A 21,086-nucleotide genomic window follows, 5' to 3' on the forward strand; every position below is an offset into this window, starting at 1 on the left:
AAAATTGTGCGATTTTCCTTTAACTGTCACTGATGTGTTTTACTAATGTTGCTGCTTTCACTCAATCCACATTTCTCTTTGGGTTTGGGTTTCCTTGACTGATGGTCGTTTTGGTAGAGGTAACGAGGCACTTGATGAGAACTATAGGTTTGGCAATGATAAAGTGAACATCAAAAAATATAGACCTATATATCTATATTGATAGATCAATTCAAACCGTACGTGATATTAGAATGAAAATGAGTAAATTGTTGCTGTTTGCTTTATAAACGCTGTTTCAAAATGCCTTTATAAAGGTGATTGAATTAATATATTAATATAGAGATTTTATCGATCGAAATCGATGATTACTCTCCCCCAGCTTCTCTTCCCTCCCCATCTTCATCGTGGATGTTAGTGCATGAGAATTTAATCATAATTATATCTTGATCTACATGAACCTGAACTAAAAAGGAGCCTACTACGCCTTTCTGAATCATTTTTTTAAAGCACAATCATCGTGAGGTTGGAGAAGTATAAACCCAAATTAACCAAGGATCAGGTAGTGTATTCATGTTACCCAATTAGACCTAATACCCACTTCGAATCTGATTCTGCGTGGCTTAATAAACATGATCAATGTTAATAGCAATTGCTGCAGTTGTACGCCTATATAGGCCTATATAATACTTATATCATAATTCATTCCAAGATTAGATTTCCAATTTACTTTTGCAAGATATTGATGAAAACTTCGAGTTTGCATCTTAACAACAATTTGTACTCCATGACTGAATTTCTCTTTTCTAATGTTTTCATCGAGACACTCAGCGATTAGAAACATTGTAATAAGCGCTTTATAAATGATATTTATTATTATCATTAACAGCGCAATTAAGTCTTGCGAGACAAAGGAAAAGTGTCAGCAGACGGCGAACAAAACCACAGGAATACCAGTAGTGTAAGCAGACGGCAAAGCAGAACGCAATGCCGATGGCGAAGTGGAAACACGCACACACACACAACACACACACACACACACACACACACACACACACACATACACACACACACACACACACAAAGCCGTTGTTATGACAGTTCACAAGGCGGCGTGCCATTCTCACATTCTAATCTGATTCTGTGGTTAGCAGACGACCATGGTACTGTATACAAGAAAGCAACACAAGTATCGCAACCAACTACAGTACATGTAGTACACTGATAGTCTTTGCTCAAGTGCCACAATTGGCAATTTCGACGCGTTAGGGTTACGGAAAAAAAATCGCGTCCCGCCCAGTGCTGATACGTCCTTGGACAAGATGATTTTTACCCACCATGTCCCTCTCGACCCAGGTGTATAAATGGGTATCTGGCAACGCCAGGGTAATAACAATGGCAGGGTCCTCTGGTAGAGCAGTGGCAACACTGAAGAGGCTACCCTGGATAAATAAGACCTTTTCTTCTTCTTCTTCTTCTTCTTCTTCTTCTTCTTCTTGTTCTTCTTCTTCTTCTATAATTATTCTTCTTCTTCTTCTACTCCTTTTTTCCTTCTTTTTTCCTTCTCCTTCTTTTTTTTTTTCTTCGTGCTCCGCACATTTACAGCTAACATAATTCGTCGACGATTGGAATCATTTTGGGACTAAGAAATCAGACAATATAAGTTTATTTATTGTGCACTGTCTTTTAACGTGCATACTATTTTATTCTACTTGTGGAAATTAATGAACAATAATCTTATATTTATGTGCTATGTAACGTATATTTTAATGATGTATCATTGATCATGTTTACAGATATTTCAACTTTATTGTTATCAATGTGTAATGATGTTTTGAATCATAAAAGCATATAGTTGACACCTTGATACCGCGTGACATATGTCATGTATTGTATTTCATGTTCTATACTCCTCAGCAGAGCCCTCATTGAAAGTAGTTTTGTAACTGACGAGGCTATACTACTCTGATTAAATAAAACTGGAAATAAATAAATAAATAAATAAATAAATAAAATACTAAAAGAACCCCTATTTCAACGATTTTCGGGATGTTTTCCCCGAATTAGCCTCTAAAGTACACCCCTTTTCCCGAAAAATCGGGAACGCGCTTGGGGTACAGATGACCACCTGTGGGGTGGGGTGGGTGGCACACGACTACAGCGGGATATAATGATCAATGTTATGATATTTGGCACCTTGATCCGTGTAAAGCATAATGCAGATAATATATGTCACAGTTCATTGTATAAGTTGCAATCAACGTTCTTAGTTCATCGTCATCAGACTGGAAGAATCTGAGTGCGGAATCTTGGAATCACCCCCACCCCGATTTTTTCCCCCTTTTTTTTTAACGAGCCAAAAGTGTATGTGTGTGTGTGTGTGTGGGGGGGGGGGGGGGGCTGCACCCCCCCCCCCCCCCCCCAGCCCTCCCGGTTCCGCGGCCCCTGATAATTGTCATTGTTTTAACGCTAATGTTATTCATCCAATGCATCGCACTGTACATAACTATACTACTCGTTTTATTCTGCTCCTTTTATACTTCTTCGTCGTCTTCTTCTTCGTTTGAAAGCTTGTTCATTTGTTTATTATTGGTAATATACATGTAAGCAACGCTTCAATGAATATATCTTAAATGTGCATCAGTCCGCTAATCTACCATGCTGATGAAATAAAGTGTCAAACCGTGTATTGAAAAAATAGAATTGATGACCACTTTGAGCGCGGTAACACCCAGCGAGTGTCAAACGTTGTCGTAATTCATCCCCAAACGCCTGTTGCACAAGCCTAGTATGCAGACGTATCTGTTCTACTGGGTGGGCATATCGCTCTTCTCTTCCCTATTATCAGGAAGTGAGGACAAAGGCCAACATGACAAGTTGGTAGTGTCATTCATCCGAACTTAGGAAAAATATGTTTCTTTATCTAGTCAAAGTACATCTCTTCTCATCGTCGAAAGTAAACTGTAAAGTTAGTTGGGGAATAAAAGGGAATGAAATTATGGGTACGAAAACGATGAGTATTTAGTCAGAATAGATGTGAGAGATGGGGTGATCTCTTACAAAACATATGACCGATGGTCATATTATGCATCGCTATCAGCTATTGGCTAAAACTTGTTGTACCTTCGCAATGCACCAATAAAGCTGTTCCTTTCAAGCGGGGGTCAATATTTTCATGATCGATATTTTACAGACTGAAAATCCATGTATTTGCAATATAAAGATATGATTTTCACACCAGTACATACGTTTATGTTGCAAAGATGATTCTTATATGTTTTCATTTTTTTAAAGGACGAACATTGATCAATACCTTCGCGGCCCGGGAGGGTTGCAGCAGGACTGTGTACATGCTGCCATAACAACGGGTATAGGGTGCGCTACTCGAGTCGTCGGAAGTCGTGTGAGGCTACCTGCTGCCAGAATCTACGAACAAAATACGATCGTTGTTTACTTTTTGAACCCAGAATTAAGTTTATAGACGACATTCGTTGATGTAGACCTATATGCGATTCACGACGGTAAAGTAATTATGTCAGCGAAGGCTTTGGCGAAGCTACCCCCCATTCAGAGGTCGAGGTAAGAACGTAGTTTTCAGTATTGTAACATGTTCGTCGTGATAAACATAGTAGATGGTCTACACGTTTAGCTATGCCGCACGCAGAGCGAAGCTGTTTATACCTTCTTGGTATGGACATCCACGCCGATAGGTTCGGCGTAGTATTGATTCACGTTGCGCTGACACATCTCAGGTTCGTGGGCCATGGGCAGTGCACTGAATGTGTGTATGAAATAGAACTCAACGTCTTATGTACACGCTGTATACACAGACACCTAGGGGGTGTTTCACGAACTTAAAATTTAAGATTGACTAATTATAATGGTATGCTGTGTGTGTCTTCAGTGTTGCTCAACTTTCTAATGAAAATGAAGATTTTGGAGACTTTTTTCATAGGTACCCGTAGCCATTTGCGCTCTCCGTGATTGGCTGCCGGTATTCTGTAATTTACCCGCCATTTATATGATTAATTAAATAACAATTGTCAATGGAATTAGGTGACTCTGTATTCAGTATTCTGTAGGGTGTCTAATAAACATTAATGATAGACCTAGACCTAAGTAATTTGAAGTGGGTGGTGATAAGGCTAGTGAAATTGAACAGGGTCAGGGAAACCATTGGCATAAAATACCATAATTTTTAGTCAACCTTAAATTTCAAGGTCAAAAGTTTTCAAAAGTTCTTGAAGTTTCGAATCTCGTTACCATCCTGTTGAGTCTGAATCTCTGTAACTTAGGTCTAGATCTAGTGAAACAATAGTCAATGCCATCAGTGCGTGGGATGCATTTTTCCCCCTCCCTCTTATAGAAGATCTAACGTTATAGGGCCTATAGGTATATTAGACACTCTATTGTAACACCCAAATTTCACTGTCATGCATCATGTTCGTAATTTACTTAGCAGATGTGTAGAATCTAATAGAACCATGTTTAGTTTGATAGTTTGTTTATAAGTTTGTTTTTCGTCTCTTCGTTATTATTGTTTTCAAAACTTATGGTGCTTAGTCCCGTGCATACCTTTTCGTTCTATACACTAACAGCCATGATACACAGGGTGCTGATAGAAAATACTTTCAGCCAGAGAGTACAGATAGGTCCTCCCTACACCAATCTCTTCCCTAAGGAATGACGTATCTATCCGTTCACCCACCACACACATACACTATGAGTTTAATAGGTAGAATCACATACAGTATGGTAGGGGTCCAACCCACCGACCGGGTCCATAACGACCGACCGCGCATTATAATGGCATTGCGCGTACAGAAAGAAAATGTACGCATGGGACTACGCGCAACGGTGTTCGATTCTTCACTGGGCTACGCTACCGAGTAAAATGTGGCGAAAACAACCAAGTATTCCCTCTAAATTACCGAAATTTAGCAAAATCGAATAAGGTTTATCGATATAACTAGGCCTACCTTTGCTGACTCGTTGTTAGATGTAGAGTATCCTTCCGTAATAAATTTGACGATTTTGACCGCAAAATTGTCACCGCCGCTTGTACGATCGTGCACACATGTTACACATACACATGACATAAACATTTTGTCGCCCACTAGCGCTACGACCGTACGAGTTGATGCAGAAACGAGAAATGAATGTGAAAAAACAAACCGACTCATCTAATTTATTTCAATTACGATGAAAAGTTTCCTAATGAAAATCAAGTCAAATTCATCAAACAGTCCTTCAAAAGTAATATCGAAGGATTCAAAATATATTCAAATATTATTGGGGAAAAAATTACGACTAGAAAAAAACAGCAGCTTGTCGAAAAAATTCGTTTAAGTACGCTTTATACGTATTGTCAATAGAGGGCGGAGTGGTCAGTCGATATGAGCCCGGCAACTGAGTGCGGAAAAAATGACACCCCACGCGTTCGAAGCCGCCATCTAGAGCGCGTACCTCAGATCACATTTTCAGTGCGCGCTTGTGAATCCGGAGTATTTTCTCCACACGTGAGTAAAATTTCAGGCAAATTGTGAGATTTTTCACGTTTCTATTGATAGAAAAACGTTAGGTGTCCGATATTATGAACACCCAACCATACTACATGAAGGAACGACCTAAAGTCTCAACAGGACCACCTACTACTTTGTATACTGTTGATGATGATGCTGACTTATTTCGTGATTATAGACCAGAGTTTCAAGGCTTGCTTGTACTTTTAAATTACAGGACTAGAAACCAGTGAACCAGCCCTGCTTGTTTTGACCCAATTTTTCCCCCTTCCTCTCATTCAAACACACTCACACACACACACACACACACACACACTCTCACTCTCACTCTCACTCTCTCTCTTTCTCCAGTCCCCCTCCAGCAGCAAATGTTAATTCGGTAATATCACCACGAGCCGGTAAGAACTTTGTGGGACTCCATGGCCCAAGCTATCAACTCAGCAATATAGGAGATGGAGCTGTACACAGACTGCCGGAACCCCAAGCACTGAAGGTATGTGACTATCGATGTTAAAACATCAAAGATGTTTCGGTCAGGATTTTTTTTTTCTCTCTTTCTTTCTTCTATTCAAACTTAATTTCTGATTTAGATTGTAGCTCAAGTCCTGCAAAAATTTGTTCTTGGTAGCCTTTGACTTCCATTTTCAAAGATATTTTAAACATGTGAAATGCATAAACATCTTAGACTCTATACGAAGGATGAATACTTTGTAAATTTTCTAAACATTTCAGTGAGTGATAAACAATGTTAATATTGTTGGTTTAAATCGAGTGTGTAAGCATTGGGATATCTCTTTGTATTGTCACAACCATGTATCTAGACAAAGTCCATTAGCGCATGCTACACTCAAGCAACGGGGCAACTACCATTCTGTATATAGACTGTCACAACAGTCTTCATATTATTCTGGCAAGCATTGTGCTTGTAACTATGCTTATGTCATCTATTGCAGACTTGGATTACGCTTTCAATTCCTGTGATGTCAAATTTCTGAATGTTTCTTTCTCAATGTAGCCATTCGTGGATACCAAGGCGGGTAGTCTTGACACATGGCCGGCCCATGCCACAGCCCAGGCAGCAGCGAGGCCCTCTCTTCCCTCATCGTCTTCCCAGCGCCAGCGGGGCCTAGGAGGAGACGACGGAGGACCCCACCAGTCCATGGTGCCCAAGCCAAAGTTTCTCGAGCAGCTGGAGGTGTTCCTCAAGAAGGAGCTGAGGAATGTAGATGGGGGAAGAGGCGGTCCCAATGAGACAAGACTCCAGGTAGGAATTCATATGCAAGGGAGTATGTGCTTAATTATATGCATTCTCTCAGACAAAGGTTATTTAAGCTTAAAGTGCACAATGACTTCTCTGTCTTGAAATGTACTTCAGGTGCACGCCCTAACATGAATATGGTGGAGCTCTGCTTTTCCGAAGCGTTAGGCGTTGTTAAAGTACTAGCAATTGCATATATTGATGTAGTTTTGAGGAATATTCTCTGTAATCAGAAATCTCCATCCTAATTCTTGGTGCTTGCTTTCCCAACTAGGTCTTACCCATAATGCAACGTTTGCTCGAAATACTGTAAAAGTGGATATTTTCATGTGAGTAATTTTTCGCGCCAGGTAAGATGAGTTTCGCATGATTTTAATTCAGCAGAATCAAGAGCGTAACTACTTGAACATATGGCAGGCATAAAATATCCACATGCTGTTATTTTCATGCTAGTTTCTAGTTGTGCGAAATATGCGCAAATTTATGCACCTCGAAAATGTCCACATTTGCAGTATTTCAATTTGAAAGTGAACAAGTGTTTCTCTGTGTGCAAGAGTTTACACATAATTCACTATTTCTAGTACTGGACTTCTCTCCAATGCTCATTTTCACACTGTCATCACACCAGGCATACAGGGAAGTGTTTGAGTACCTGATAGAGGACTTCAAGGCCTACAAACCCCTCTTCTCTGCCATCAAGAACGAATATGAGGTCATGCTGTCACACCAGAGGGAGAAGATCAGGGAGCTTGAACCCTTAAAGGTAACTACCTCCCATCAAATATTTAAGGAGGAAAGGAGCAAAGTACCTCAAAGAGCAAGTTAAGGCAACATGTTCTACATGTAGTGGTTAATGAGTGTTGATGATCATGATTCTAATACACAGTGAACATGGCAAACACTTCCAATAAGGCCTCCTAATGATGAGGAGTCGGACTATTGTATACGGCAAATATTTCGCGAGGTTACTTTCATGAATTTCGCGAGTCAGGTGCTATTCGCGAAATTAAAGGCACATGAAAATAATGACTCTGAACCCGATATGAATGTGACGCGCACATGTACATTTCTCCGTTCAATACAGCACTCCACAATCGCGAATTTAACCACTTGCAAAATCGTCAGGAAGTCCCAATTCGTGAAAATTTAGACTCCCTATATATATATGGCATATACAGTATGGAGGGACCATTTAAGGCACAATTTTAGGTATGCCTGTCTGTGCATTTTAAGTCATTTGCTGATAAATGCCTTTTGTGGTTGATATGATGCCTGCAGCGATAAACTATAAAAGTTGTTTGAGACTAATATCTTACATGAAGATGGGAACCCCAGGGGATATAAAAGATCAACCTATTTTATTTTCCTGCCCTGTCCTTTTTTTGTGTGTGATCAGTCCATGTTGGTGACGGTATCCGAGCAATGTGACCAGAAGGTGATGGCGATGCGGGAAGATGAGCGGCAAGAGATGCGAGACCTCAAGGATGAAAAGATCGCCCTCTTGGAACGCATCGACGCCATGAAGCAAGACAAAATCTCCCTTCAGATGCAGATTGAAAAGGTTTGATAAAGAATAGAATCTTCTTGATTCAGTACCATTGCCATTATTATCAATATTTGAATTATCAGTACCATTATTGTTTGCCATAACTAAAGAAAAAAAGAAAAGATAGGATTGATGCTGTGGGTTTTGAAGGGTTGATTATGCATCAGAAGTGTCATGATGAGCAATTTCTCTTTCTCCTTCCTCAGTTTGTGCACTGTCATCTTGCTGGACAATGAAAGATGAAAATATTCCCATAATCCTGTTTCTCTATCAAATATTGAGCAGAGTGGGAAGGCACACATTTGTACTGCAAATACCCAAGTACCATGTTCCAATAATAACTGCAATTTGCAATTAAAGATGATGTCAAAGTTCATCCATGGCTTCACATCTTTGAGAGGACAAACAGGATTACAAAAAATCTTGCACCACCCACCCCCTCCCCTACTTTTTAATTACATTTGTGTCTGATGACAGTTGGTAGGTGTGATGATTGGACATGAGTGATATTTTCATGTCTCTTCTATCCTTTTGCAGCTACAAGAGAAAATTGGGGAGACATACCAGATGTACCGCGATGAGTGCGATGCCCGCAAACTCCTCGTCTCTGACATCAACGACCTACGGTACCAGCAGGAGGACTATCAGAAGGCCCATGGTAACCAGGAGGCCACACCCGCTGAAGCTAAGGAAGACCCGGTCAAGATGAAGATTGCCCTCAAGTGAGAAACCTCTCTTCCTTTAAGCTGTTGCTGTGATCTTCAGCAGAACATGCAGGGGTTTTCTTTTTTATCTCTCTCTCTCTCCCTCTATCTCAGTCTTCCTTCTCATTTCTGTGATTTTTTAAAGTACTGCTTGAGTCTTGAAATAGCCCATCAACAAAGCGGGAGTGTTGAAAGAGAGTTGGGAATTAACATATTCATTTGTGTGTTTGTTTTACCTCAACAGACTATTATTGTTGTTTTGTAAAAGTCATGTCATTGTGCTCCATGAACCACCCAACAACAAACAAGTAAATAAACAATAGTACAACAGCAACAATGAATATCACGCTGTGAAACTGTGATTTGGGGTTAACTACAGTGATTGTTGTTCACGCAAGAATAATTACACATTAAATGTATCTGCTGACAAAATTCATATTGTAAAGTAAAGTCGTAGGGAAACATGCTTTTATCATACTAGGGTCTCTCAGTTTCATTGAGGGATTTGTGGAAATTAAGCTACATGTATGATCATTTTTCATTTCTTTTTTAAATGTATCTTGGCCATGTTGTCCACCCTGCAATAAACCGCAGTCTTGCTAGGATAATTGTACATTAGCTGTAAATTTCTGACAAATTGGAAGTATGGCCATCACTTCAGTATTTCTATGGTAAAACATACGTCTATCTGCCAGTGGAAGTAGACCTCTTTGACATGTCTGACCTTGTTAGTTGCTCTTTACACTGCTAGTTTGCTGACACGTTCACTGACATTTCCTCCATGGATCTCTGCAGGAGAGCACGAGAAGACCTCACGGATGCGACACAGCGGCTGAACGAGATGATCGCAAACTATGGCGACGTCGTGCCCAGGAGGGATTTTGAATTCCTGACGGCTGACCATCAGGTCTGTATCAAGTTTCAGTTCTGATATGTATGGAAATCCCCAGATGTTCAGATGCCCAATTTTATCCGTGCATGATTTTAAAGACACCGCTTTCTCATGTGATTGATATTAGCGAGCTTTAGATATGTGACATGAGCACTAAGACGATGCAGCGTCTCGGGTTGGACAATGTAAACAGTTGTCTTTTACATGTGCGCAACACCATTTTTTGCCTAATGAACGTTGTCTTAGTGTTCGCCTCATAGATTTAAAACTTGCCTATGCTTCTGTTACACAGAAGAACTTTGCCAGATGAACCATGATGCGCTCAGGCACTTTGCATATTTTTTTCATCATCATTCAATATTTCATTCAGACTTGACCTGGTTGCAAATTAGCAAGTCCACTTGGGTGTAGCAATGTGTCACAGTTCAGCAGATGAAAAGGTCACGGTGTTACAATAGGAATGGGGGGGGGGGATTCCTAATCTCTATTCATAAGCAATGAGTTCAAAAATGTCTGTCACAATCCGCAATGAAAGTGCCAGTGGTAGCCATTTGTGTATATGTGTACCTATCCATGCTGTTGTACAAAATGCAGATATGAGTTTGATTTTTAAATGTTATGATATAGTTTTAATAGAATAAATCACTTTCAATATTTTACATCTTTTGCTGTTTTTTCTCTCTTTGCCTGTTTGCAGAAATTAAATGAAAAGTATGATGCCTTGAATGAAGACCACAAGCAACTAATGGCAGAACATGAGTAAGTTGCTTTCAATTATTATCATTTTTTTTTAATAATGTAGACATCATGTTGTCTCAAACAGATTCAAATGTATGAATGTGTTTACGTAATCATTAATATATAAACAAAGAAATGAATGCATAAAGATGCTTAAGTTTGTCTTCAAGAAAATTGTAGATAGTATTTACCCTTGCATCATTTTAACTGTGTTCATTATAATGGAGTACCCTGTATTGATCCATTTCAGCTATCGAATGTACCATTTCATACTGAGTTTATAAACTTGCATACTTATATGGCTGGTCAAACACCAGCATTGTACTGTTTCTTCTCATTACCCTAAACTTGCTTTGCCAAGAATGCATTTTATTCTTAAACCCCATGGATGGAGTGAAATAAATGTGTGCCTGTGCAGCTTGTGTCGTTGTTTTAATCTTTTATCTGTTGGCAGAATACATTCCACATTCCACTTTTGAAATTTCTCTTTCAGTGCCCTGCTTGAAGTTAATCAGCAAATTATCACACAGAGGGACGACTTTTACCAAGAACTTGAAAACCTGAAGAGGACAGCGACACCAAGGTAGTCTCACTTCCAGTCATTTCTTTTTCTTCTTGGCCATTCAATGATGTAGTCTTTGTGTGAGGAATGCTCTCTATGTATACATTGAGACCAATGGCACTGGCCATCTGTCCATATCAAACCTCCTGTCTTCAAAGGCTGATGACACTTTCCTGAATTCTTTTCAGAGCAATATAGCTAGTCTTGTACCTGTCCACCTCTTTCTGTTCAATGTAGATGTCAGTATGTATTTGTGACATTGATTTTCCTCTTACAAGTTCACCCATGAAATTTACTTGGTATAGAGAGAAACCTACTCTGCAATGATGACATAGTGTGGAAATGTGAGACATCTTTGCTCATGAGCATGAATGGTATACTTTTTAGTTTATGTCTTCTTCTTTTTTTTTTTAATCAGTCTTAGAGAGTTAGAGAATTTGTGAGGATTAAACAGTCCCAGGTACTTAATATTTTTTCTTTTGGCATCACCCATTGTCCAGACCAGACTGGGACCGTTGTGCCGAGGTGCTTGAGGGCGGGGAGGAGAGGTGGTCACAGATCTCCCAGGGGAAGAAGAGTGACCAGCTGGTCACACTGCTGCTGAAGGAGATCATGGGAGACGGCGAAGGCTATGAGTACTTTGAACCTCGGGTCAGCAAGCTGAAATTTCTTTCTCTACCCATGCCTGTTCACGTCCTGTGCATATTTGTTTGCAAGCAGAAACTTCTTTCTCTACCCATGCCTGTCCCACTTCCTGTGCATATTTGTTATTTGTGTTTTTAATCATAATTTCTAACCTTTGTGATGTTTGTATAATCATGTAGCTTATACTTTACTTAGAGGGATGTCATGAATCTGACATGTAAATGGACTCACGGTTAGAATAATGTTTATATCATTTTCCATCTAAAAGAGGGCTGGATAACCCACATTCAGCTGCACTAACTGGTCTCCCATGGGGTCCAGTTGGATGTGAGGCAGAACCACTTGTGCATTTAGAGCCACTCACTTCCAAACAAACACTTTTCAAAACTTATAAAATGTGTTATCTCAGTATGTTGATGAGATAAAGCACATAGAGACATTCATCCATGATGCAGGTTCTATGTGTAGCCATGTGATCAAAACATAAATATTTTTTCTTGCAACAGGGTGATATTTCTAGTTAAGCCTTCAGTTTTGTATTCATTCTAGAACCATGTGCATGATATGGACATGTTAATATATCTGCAGAACTTGCGGAGTTCTGTACATAATGTACAGTATTTTTTTCCCCTCTATCCACCTGAGTATGAATATGATGTTACAAAGTGAATTCTTTGCATGTTATCTGTATCATTTTCCTGGTTAGCATACTTTGTCATTTATTTTCGAAATGTACTTGAGAAGAATACAGCGGTGAAATGACTGAAATCTCATTGTATCAATTGCAGGGTCTTGCCGATGATGTTCCAGTCTACATGCGCTATGAGGGCAAGCTTAGGAAACGCAAGATGGACAAGGTGGATGTGGGAATCCTCATCAAAGAGATTTGGAAGGAAAAGACCAAGCAAAACCAAGAGGTAAGCTCCAAACTGATTCCCCTATGATTCCCTTCACCCTGACCGACTCCATGACTTTTGAGGTCATCTTTCTTTTTCTTTTTTTTGTAATAAGATATATAGCCCATGCACCTCATATCACAATTATATACAAGTACTACAGTTTTCGTGGACATCAGTAGAGTTTAAGATGCTATCCATGAATGAAAAGAATGTTTTCTTCAGCTCTGTAGCTTGCTCTTACTTTTGAATTAATTTTTGTATGCCATATTTAAAACTGATTATTGTCTCGTATGTGTTGTATTCTGAACATCAATTTGTGTATAGTTTATGTTATCATGTATGTCGAAGTATACTGCACTCTTAGCAATATTTATGCACTTTGTACTCATTGAATGTCCAACAACCAAAAATGTGTGTATATTTTTACATGACAACATGTTATCTTGAATTGAATGCAGTCACTGAGGAATGTCTGATCCTTGTTTGTGTATATTGCAGAGAGGCGACGCCCCCTTGGAGCCGATGGACACCTTCCTGGCGACGTTCATGAGGCAGAAGTACCCGGACGAGAAGTCCTGCTTTGAGTGGACCTACATGATGGTCAGCATCCTGGAGGAGAATGAGGAGGACAATCACCTGGCTCTCTTCTACCAGATCCTCAAGGGAGATGTAAGTGTCACCATCTTCATACTTATCACGAAGACCACACCCACCTAAAGTCACCCATCTCGGTTCCTTCCCGAAAGAGGATTTGCAAAGAATGTGATAGTCTGAATAGTTGACAATCATTGACATTTTCCCCATTATACTTATCCCCATTCAAAAGAATACAAGCAGGCACTGTGACCTGCTCTGTTAATCCCTCTTCAATTCTCTTCTCTTCTTAAGAGAAAGTCCACACCCTCCCAAATGCACCCACCTCAGCTCCTCCCTGAAAGAGGAGTTTCAAAGAATTTGAATGACTGAATAGTTGACAATCATTGACATTTTCCCCATTATACTTAATTACTTTGTATTCAAAAGAGTACAAGAAAAGCAGGCACTGCACTTGTTCTGTTCATCCCTCTTCAATTCTCTTCTCTTCCTAAGAGGAAGTCCAAACCCTCCCAAATACACCCATCTCAGCCCCCTCCCAAAATAAAAAGAGAAGTTTCAAAGAATTTTAAATTCTGCTGTCTCTGCAGTCATGATTTTTCAATGAACATATTATCATGACCTTTTAACTTCACAGGAAGTACATACTGTCACTTTCAAAAACTTTTGTTGATTTACATTCTTCTTGCAGATGGATGAGGAAGTGTACCACCAGCAGCTGACAAACCTGGCTGATGTCATGGATGCACTCACAAAGGCAGACGAGGAGGAAGGAGGAGAGGTAATGATCAGTGTTGTCATGGCAACTTTAGTCAATCACAGACAAAGACAAAAAATGCCTTTATGGCAGTATCAATGCTAAGAATTGCTTCAAGCCATGAGTGAGTTTATCAGTTAGAAAACCTCTCTTAGAGGGAAATAAAGCTGAGAGGCATCAATTTTATATGATTGATACAATCTGGGCACCGTTTAATGAAAGTTGTCAGCCCTGACAATTTCAGTAAAGTCCTTGGTTTTTATTGGCTGAGGAGCTCTGGTCACTGGTTATTACCATGGTAATTGTTGCACAAGAAACTAACAACTTGCCAGGGATATTAACAAGTTTCATGAAATGGTGCCTCAATGATATTTCTGTCAGCTCAAATGTGCTATGTTTATAAAATGTGCTTTGCTAATAAATCCATTTTTCAAAGCGTCCGTTCATGTCATTATCAGCTTTACTCATTGTGCTAACGATCAGTTATGTTATTTGCTGCAGGGAACCATGAATAAGGACATCTTTGAACACGCCCTGCGTGAGTTCTTCCCCATCAAGGACGATGACAGCATCCAGGCTCTGGTTGACGCTGCCATCGATGAACTGAAGCCGGAGGATGAGAGCAAGCTGCAGTACCAGGAACTTTTCACAGAGGTAAGGAGGGCTTCACATTCGTATAACCCCATAGACTTATCCTCTTCTATCACATGGTACCTCTGTACAGTTATACAAAACTGATATTGATATACAGGCAAATCCCACCATAACAAACTCCTCTTTTGTTTTGTAAAATTTTGCTATAGCAGAACAGTCAAGTATTCAAGATATGTAGGTTGTGATTTTGGGACCTGAAGTTTTGCTTCATTGTAATGAGATTTTCGTTGAATCATGATCGTTGTAATGAGAGTGCACTGTACTATACGGAGCGTACCTGTTCTCTGCAGTTGTTTGAAAGGAAATGACGGCAAATTACCTACTGAGTATATCACTCTTTATTTCATTCTTTATTTTTTTTCTGAATACACCCAATCATAAAATGAAGTAAAATTTTTCACCATATTCACCAATTCAAGGATTCTTCACCACTTAAGTATCTTGACACTTGATTATGAATTCTGTTGCCTCAAGTAAAAATATAGCTTGAGAGTGCAACCTGCTAACTTACGCTGGTAGGCTAAAGCGTCATTAACCTATTGAGGAAGAGTCCCGAGTATATTCGGGCAAGTACATTTTGTATCTGTGGGAAATGCCTGTTGTAGCAAAATCAGCCTGTCCTCAATGGGTTAATGAAAGTGAATGTATATGGAGTGTAATCTCTCCATCTTGTACCTCCTCTATTCATCCCTCTTGCTGTTTTCTTCTATTCTCTTCTCAGGAGGAGGATGGAACTGTTGGTCCCTTCATCTCCACTCTGAGGACCCAGGAGAAGGCCGAGAAGCTCCAGTACGTGGAGGAGATTCGCAGAGAGCTGGAAGGGAAAGAGTAAGTGTCGAGTCTAGTGACTAACTTCTTGGAGCTGGAGCTTACCATTAAAAAGAAAAGAATCCACGCCTAACATCAAGCATACTTATTTTTTTTTTTCCTTTTATATTTGTTTCGAAAACAATGTTGTCTTCATTATGGCTGTATTTTAAATGAACAGGTAAAATCAGAATTGTTTGGAACAGAACACACATGTCCAGGGATCAAGTGTAATCATTTAATGAGTTGAATGATGTTTTTGTTAATGTTGTGTACTTGTTACTTAGTTATATTGTTCTATTTCCTTCTGTTTGTTATGTTTGTATATTTGGAGACTGTTAAGATGATTTTCATGCTTGAGTGCATGACAATAAATGATTTGAATTTGAATATGAATTGAATTAAAATGCAAGTAATAACCCAGTAATGTGAAATTGAATTGACTAGCTGTAAGTGTTTGCAGAAAGCTATTTTTTTGTATTATTGTAATATTGTAATATTTGTTGTGCATCCAAGTAGCGGTAAATTTCTTTCTTGGCTAGATTTTCTTTAAACTTCATGCTTATCTTTGATATTATGAACTTACTGCTTGATGCTGGACTTACGATTCTGAAATGTTGAACGTCATTTTGCAGGGAAGTGCCGTGGCGCGAGCTACAGATGGCCATCAATGTGGTGGACGCTGAGATTGACCGGCCCCACATAGTCCAGTATGTCTGCCGCGCATTCGATGTCCCCCAGGACAAGATCACCACAGCCGAACCCGTCCCACTGGATGTCATCGTCAGACGCCTGCAGAAGAGCACGGTGCGGCGGATTGGGAAGCTCAACAGCTCCGAGCTGACTTGAGTCCTTAGAGACTGTGTGAAAATGGCTCAAACTATGATGTGACGTTGTTTGGGATTGACATTTGAAACTATTCTGCAATTCATCTTGAATCGGAGACTACACGTGGTAACTAATCCGGGAGACTGTTCTGAGATTCATTGTGCATTGGTAACCGCTTTTAACGATTGTACATGGATTCATAGAGACTAACTCCACCATCACCTCGTCTGTCACCCATGAAAAATGAAAGTGATCAAAAGATGCAGAAGTTAACTGAGCTGTCATGATGTGAAGCAGCTTTACAAAGTTCAAACTCTCTTCTCAGTATGCAATGCTGTTTTCAGTTTGATTTCAAACATACCAAAGTTCATCATAGTATATTAATAAAAGTATGTTAATCCTTTTTTTTTTTAATCAAAGGAACAATAATGCCACCAAGTACAAATGACAAGAAGAAATGTAAGTTTGAGCTCCACAAGCAGAGCATTGCAGTCCATATTATATTTTAGCTGATTGATACGGCTAGAGCAGATTATTTCATTTCTCGTGACAATAAAAGTGAGATGTTATCAGCACGCTCTTGTGTGTACTACATCGTTGCGAGTACAACTTACCATTGGCCAGATGCTCAGAGAGCTTTAGGCAACTTTTTGATCAAGGATTTGTGCCCTGCTCTCATGCTGGGTAGCAGGCACAGAGAGAAATAGAGCATCATTTGCTACCCTTGAGATAAGCAGTAAGAATTTGGGGATTGATATGTTCCGTCCATAGAAGCAGCTTTCTACATCTTCCCAGTAAACATTGTATTGTTGATATGTATATATTGTATAATATGATACACCCATTTCATTATTTTATGAATAAATGACTATAAAATGGATATGGATAATAAAAGGGATGTGTTTTTGTTTTGTTGTTACGATTGTTTAGAACTGCTTCCTCTCTGTTAAGTTTGCATTATATATATATATATATATATATATATATATATATATATATACATATATATATATATATATATATATATATATATATATATACATATATATATATATATAAACACATAGCTTGTAGGGAGTTGTGTGTCAAACATATTCATAAAAGACGATTGAGACAATTTTACAGTCGATTTCATACTTGCACACTTGTGTATATACATGTACATACATAGATACAGATACACATAAACACAGACACACACACATACATGTATATAATATACATATATACATGTATGTATATGCGTGTGTGTCTGTAAATATTTTGTTTAACCATTGTCATCACAACCACTTTTTTTTTTTTTTTTTACATTTTATTAGATAATAAATTATTAAAGATATATTCATAATAACGTACATAACCTGTCAAATAAAGGCTAGAAAAGGGCCCCTGTTGTATATCATAAATTTACATTTCATATCGCTGGAATGTTTGCAAACTAATGAAAAAAAAAAAAAACCCACAAAAACTGCTTCACGTTCAAGTTCACTGAAGTAAAATCAAATGAGAAAAGAGAGTGATATTGATTACAATCACAAGTATGCAAATCAGGTGGAGTGATGATGTCATCACTTCATAAGTCTCTTAACCAGCATATAAATTCTTCCTAAATTTAACGGAATGAGATGATATATTAAGGAATTTCATTCTTATATTGTTTGAATGTTACAAGGGAACAATGATAAATCTTCAAAAGGTGGTCTGGTAATACCTGCTGGATTAAATAACAAAAATGATTTTACTTCCAACTACAGTCAACCTTGCTTAAGTCGATCTTGCAGATGTCAAATAATTGCTCAAGTTTAAGGTCTTTTCAAATTCTCTTCTCTTTATATTCTATTGATTTGAATCCCTTATAAGTGTGGGTTTTTTTTTTCTAAGTCGAAGCTATTTCTTAAGTCTAAATAGATTTGACCTAGGCAAGGTTGACTGTATATACAAAATCAAGTAATAGTTGCTAATTCAATGATAAACAAAATAGTTTTGACTACAAACAAATGGGAATTGTGAGGCTACAACTGTATGCCATCTCTGTTTTTTTAATAATTTGCATACGTGATTGTTACCAATAACAAGTCTGCCAAGAGTCTTTCCTGTTTTTGTGTGATCTTCACTGAACTTCCAATGTTGTATTTTTCAAATTATTACTATTTTTTTTTTACATTCACGTCAATTTGAACAATGATTATGGTTCCCCTTGAAATGTAACTTGACTGACTTTAATTTTAAAAATCAAGCATGGCCGGCGGAACCGTGGGGGCCGTGGGGGCTCGGGGCCCCCACATATTTTGTGCACCATACAAAGGAATACACAAGGTGTCATCACTTTGGGCCCCACACTTTTTTTGACCCGGAAGTACGTAAGTGGCACTAAATAGAAATAGATAGAGATCTTGAAGTGTGAGCGTGGTAAGGCTATGTTTTTTGTTTGTTTGGAACTGAGGACCTTTTTTTTTTTTTTTTTTTTTTTTTGCTCGTTAGCTCATGAAACCCGGAAGTGAAAACTTTTGAAAACGCTCCGCCGGCCCTGTTATGTCTAATGAAATAGAACCCACATCTCACTATCAGCTGCTCTATGGCTTATATAGCGGTTTGCCTTCAGGACTTTTACAATATTACATCATTCAAAAGCTGCAGCTTAAAATATGTTTTTTCTACAAATCTTTCATTTGAAGCCAACAGCTTAGCATTTCAACGTAGAGAAAAAGTAGAGAAAATTGCTGAGGAACATGCACTATGAAGAACGCATCAAACAATCCATGACGTCATCGATGGAGACGAGAAATGTGAGAGTTCGTTATCAACGTCGACTGGGATAGACTTGGCGTCGTAGCCGACATAGAGCACCGAATCCGCGTCTTGATGCAAGCACGCCGGTGAGGGGGACATACAATACTTGCCACCGGTCCGTCTGGGTTGGTCGTCCACTGAAGAACAAGAAGAAAATTGTGATGCTCATTTCTATATCTTCTTAATAGTAGTTTTGGTTGAGATGGGACTTCAGGTTTCCAACTTTTTTGTGTGAGAAAATGAGAAGTAGCTCGAATAATATATGAAAGAGCATACAATTCTAAGAGAAATTTCAAGTTTATTTGATGGAAATTGGTTTTGAAATGGCTGAAATATCCAAAACGAAGGGGTCCCACCTTTTATTTGGACCATTTTGGTTTACTCTGTTTTTTGATATCTCACCCATTTCAAAACCGATTTTCATCAAATAAATTTTGAATTCCTCCTAGAATTGTATGCTCTTTGATATTTCAGAAGCAGTTTCTAATTACATCGCAAAAATTTAAAGTCTGAATCTCCCATCTCAACCAAAACTATGCCATCCCTTTAAAATATTCAACACTGAGACATAAATATTAGCAACATTTTTGGCCACCTATCCACAGGACTTTGTTGATGACAAATTTGTTACCTAAATCGAGCGTTTAAAATTCAAATAAAATTAAAAAAATTGAGAATAAAAAAAAAGTAAGATTCATTAACAAGAATCAAAGACAAACATTTTATATCTAAATGTCACGTAAAATTAAATATCTTTAAAGCATGTGCTTTCCCTCATAGCCATTACCAAAAAGTGGAATATTTACTTTGAGTTGATATACCCATGAGTTCCCCTCAATCACGTTACTGGCTAATTACTCCAACTTTGTAGTTTTAACCGCTCCTTCAATTACGTCAGAGTAAAACTCATGTGTGCTTCCGATCACCTGACAAACGCTCGGAAATGCCCACGAGGTGTGCAATGGTTCTATGAATTTCAAAGGAAACGAACTTCTCACTGTTTGGCTTTATGTCTTTGAGGCTTGATGGAACGATCACAGTGCATTCGTCATCCGGAACCGATCGCAGCTGATCGCGATAATCCAGGGGGAAATTGTGTTGCTCCGCTCCTCGACGCAAGAGGGATATGTAATGCGGTGATGGCGGCATTTCGTTGTATTTGATCATCTGGTAGGCATAACATGGGTAATCTACCCCTTCCGGCGACGTCGTTATAATCCGAATTCTCTTATATACGGTGGATTCTTTTTGTCTGTGCATAGATTGAAAGTCATAGAAGAGAAAAATGAGGCGATCATCTTTTATCATAAGTAAATGTAATGAAATACACACACAAACACACACATATATGTATGATATATATATTTATATATTTATATATATAATATAATATAATACATACATACATATATATATATATATATATATATATATATATATATATATATATATACAATTTCTGTATATATTATATCAATATGACAGAATTTATATACTGACCTGAACGTTTTGGTAGAAAGAAGCCGGTAAACAGAAGAGTTAAAAGTCACATGCATTGTCAGTTGTACTACATGATAACTATTAGTCGGGTACCCCCCTCCCCCCCAGGACTCCTCGAAACTTACATTTTCAGGATCCTCATGACATACCAAAACATAATCAAGATGTTAACAGGAACGAAAAGTGGCTGTTTTAGGTGAAATTTAATGTATTCTATTGTTTTTCATAATTTCTTATGTATTTCTTTGTTTTTCAACTTTTTCAACTTTTGTTTTTTCTTTGTTTTTCTATTGGAAATTGTCACTGATCACTTTTCTACCATAATTAGCACAAAACTAATCAATGAAAGTGATTAATTGTAAAAATAATCAGGTTTTCATGACTTTCATGACAGAGCACCTGTTTTCCATA

General features: G+C 38.4%; 1 protein-coding gene across 1 annotated transcript; it reads left to right on the plus strand.

The window, feature by feature from the left end:
- Positions 1 to 3,281: 3,281 nt before the first annotated feature.
- Positions 3,282 to 17,277, plus strand: LOC140232628 (translin-associated factor X-interacting protein 1-like). Its single transcript, XM_072312729.1, has 16 exons — positions 3,282 to 3,558; positions 5,853 to 5,994; positions 6,517 to 6,765; positions 7,388 to 7,522; positions 8,156 to 8,320; positions 8,843 to 9,027; positions 9,805 to 9,916; positions 10,599 to 10,660; positions 11,133 to 11,222; positions 11,702 to 11,852; positions 12,635 to 12,763; positions 13,244 to 13,414; positions 14,031 to 14,120; positions 14,598 to 14,750; positions 15,472 to 15,578; positions 16,193 to 17,277. The coding sequence occupies exons 1-16, from the start codon at positions 3,512 to 3,514 to the stop codon at positions 16,404 to 16,406; spliced, it is 2,202 nt and encodes a 733-aa protein (XP_072168830.1). The 5' UTR covers positions 3,282 to 3,511; the 3' UTR covers positions 16,407 to 17,277.
- The last annotated feature ends 3,809 nt before the right edge of the window (positions 17,278 to 21,086 follow it).

The sequence above is a fragment of the Diadema setosum genome, chromosome 9 (assembly GCF_964275005.1).
Source record: "Diadema setosum chromosome 9, eeDiaSeto1, whole genome shotgun sequence".
In the NCBI taxonomy this organism is placed as follows: Eukaryota; Metazoa; Echinodermata; class Echinoidea; order Diadematoida; family Diadematidae; genus Diadema; species Diadema setosum.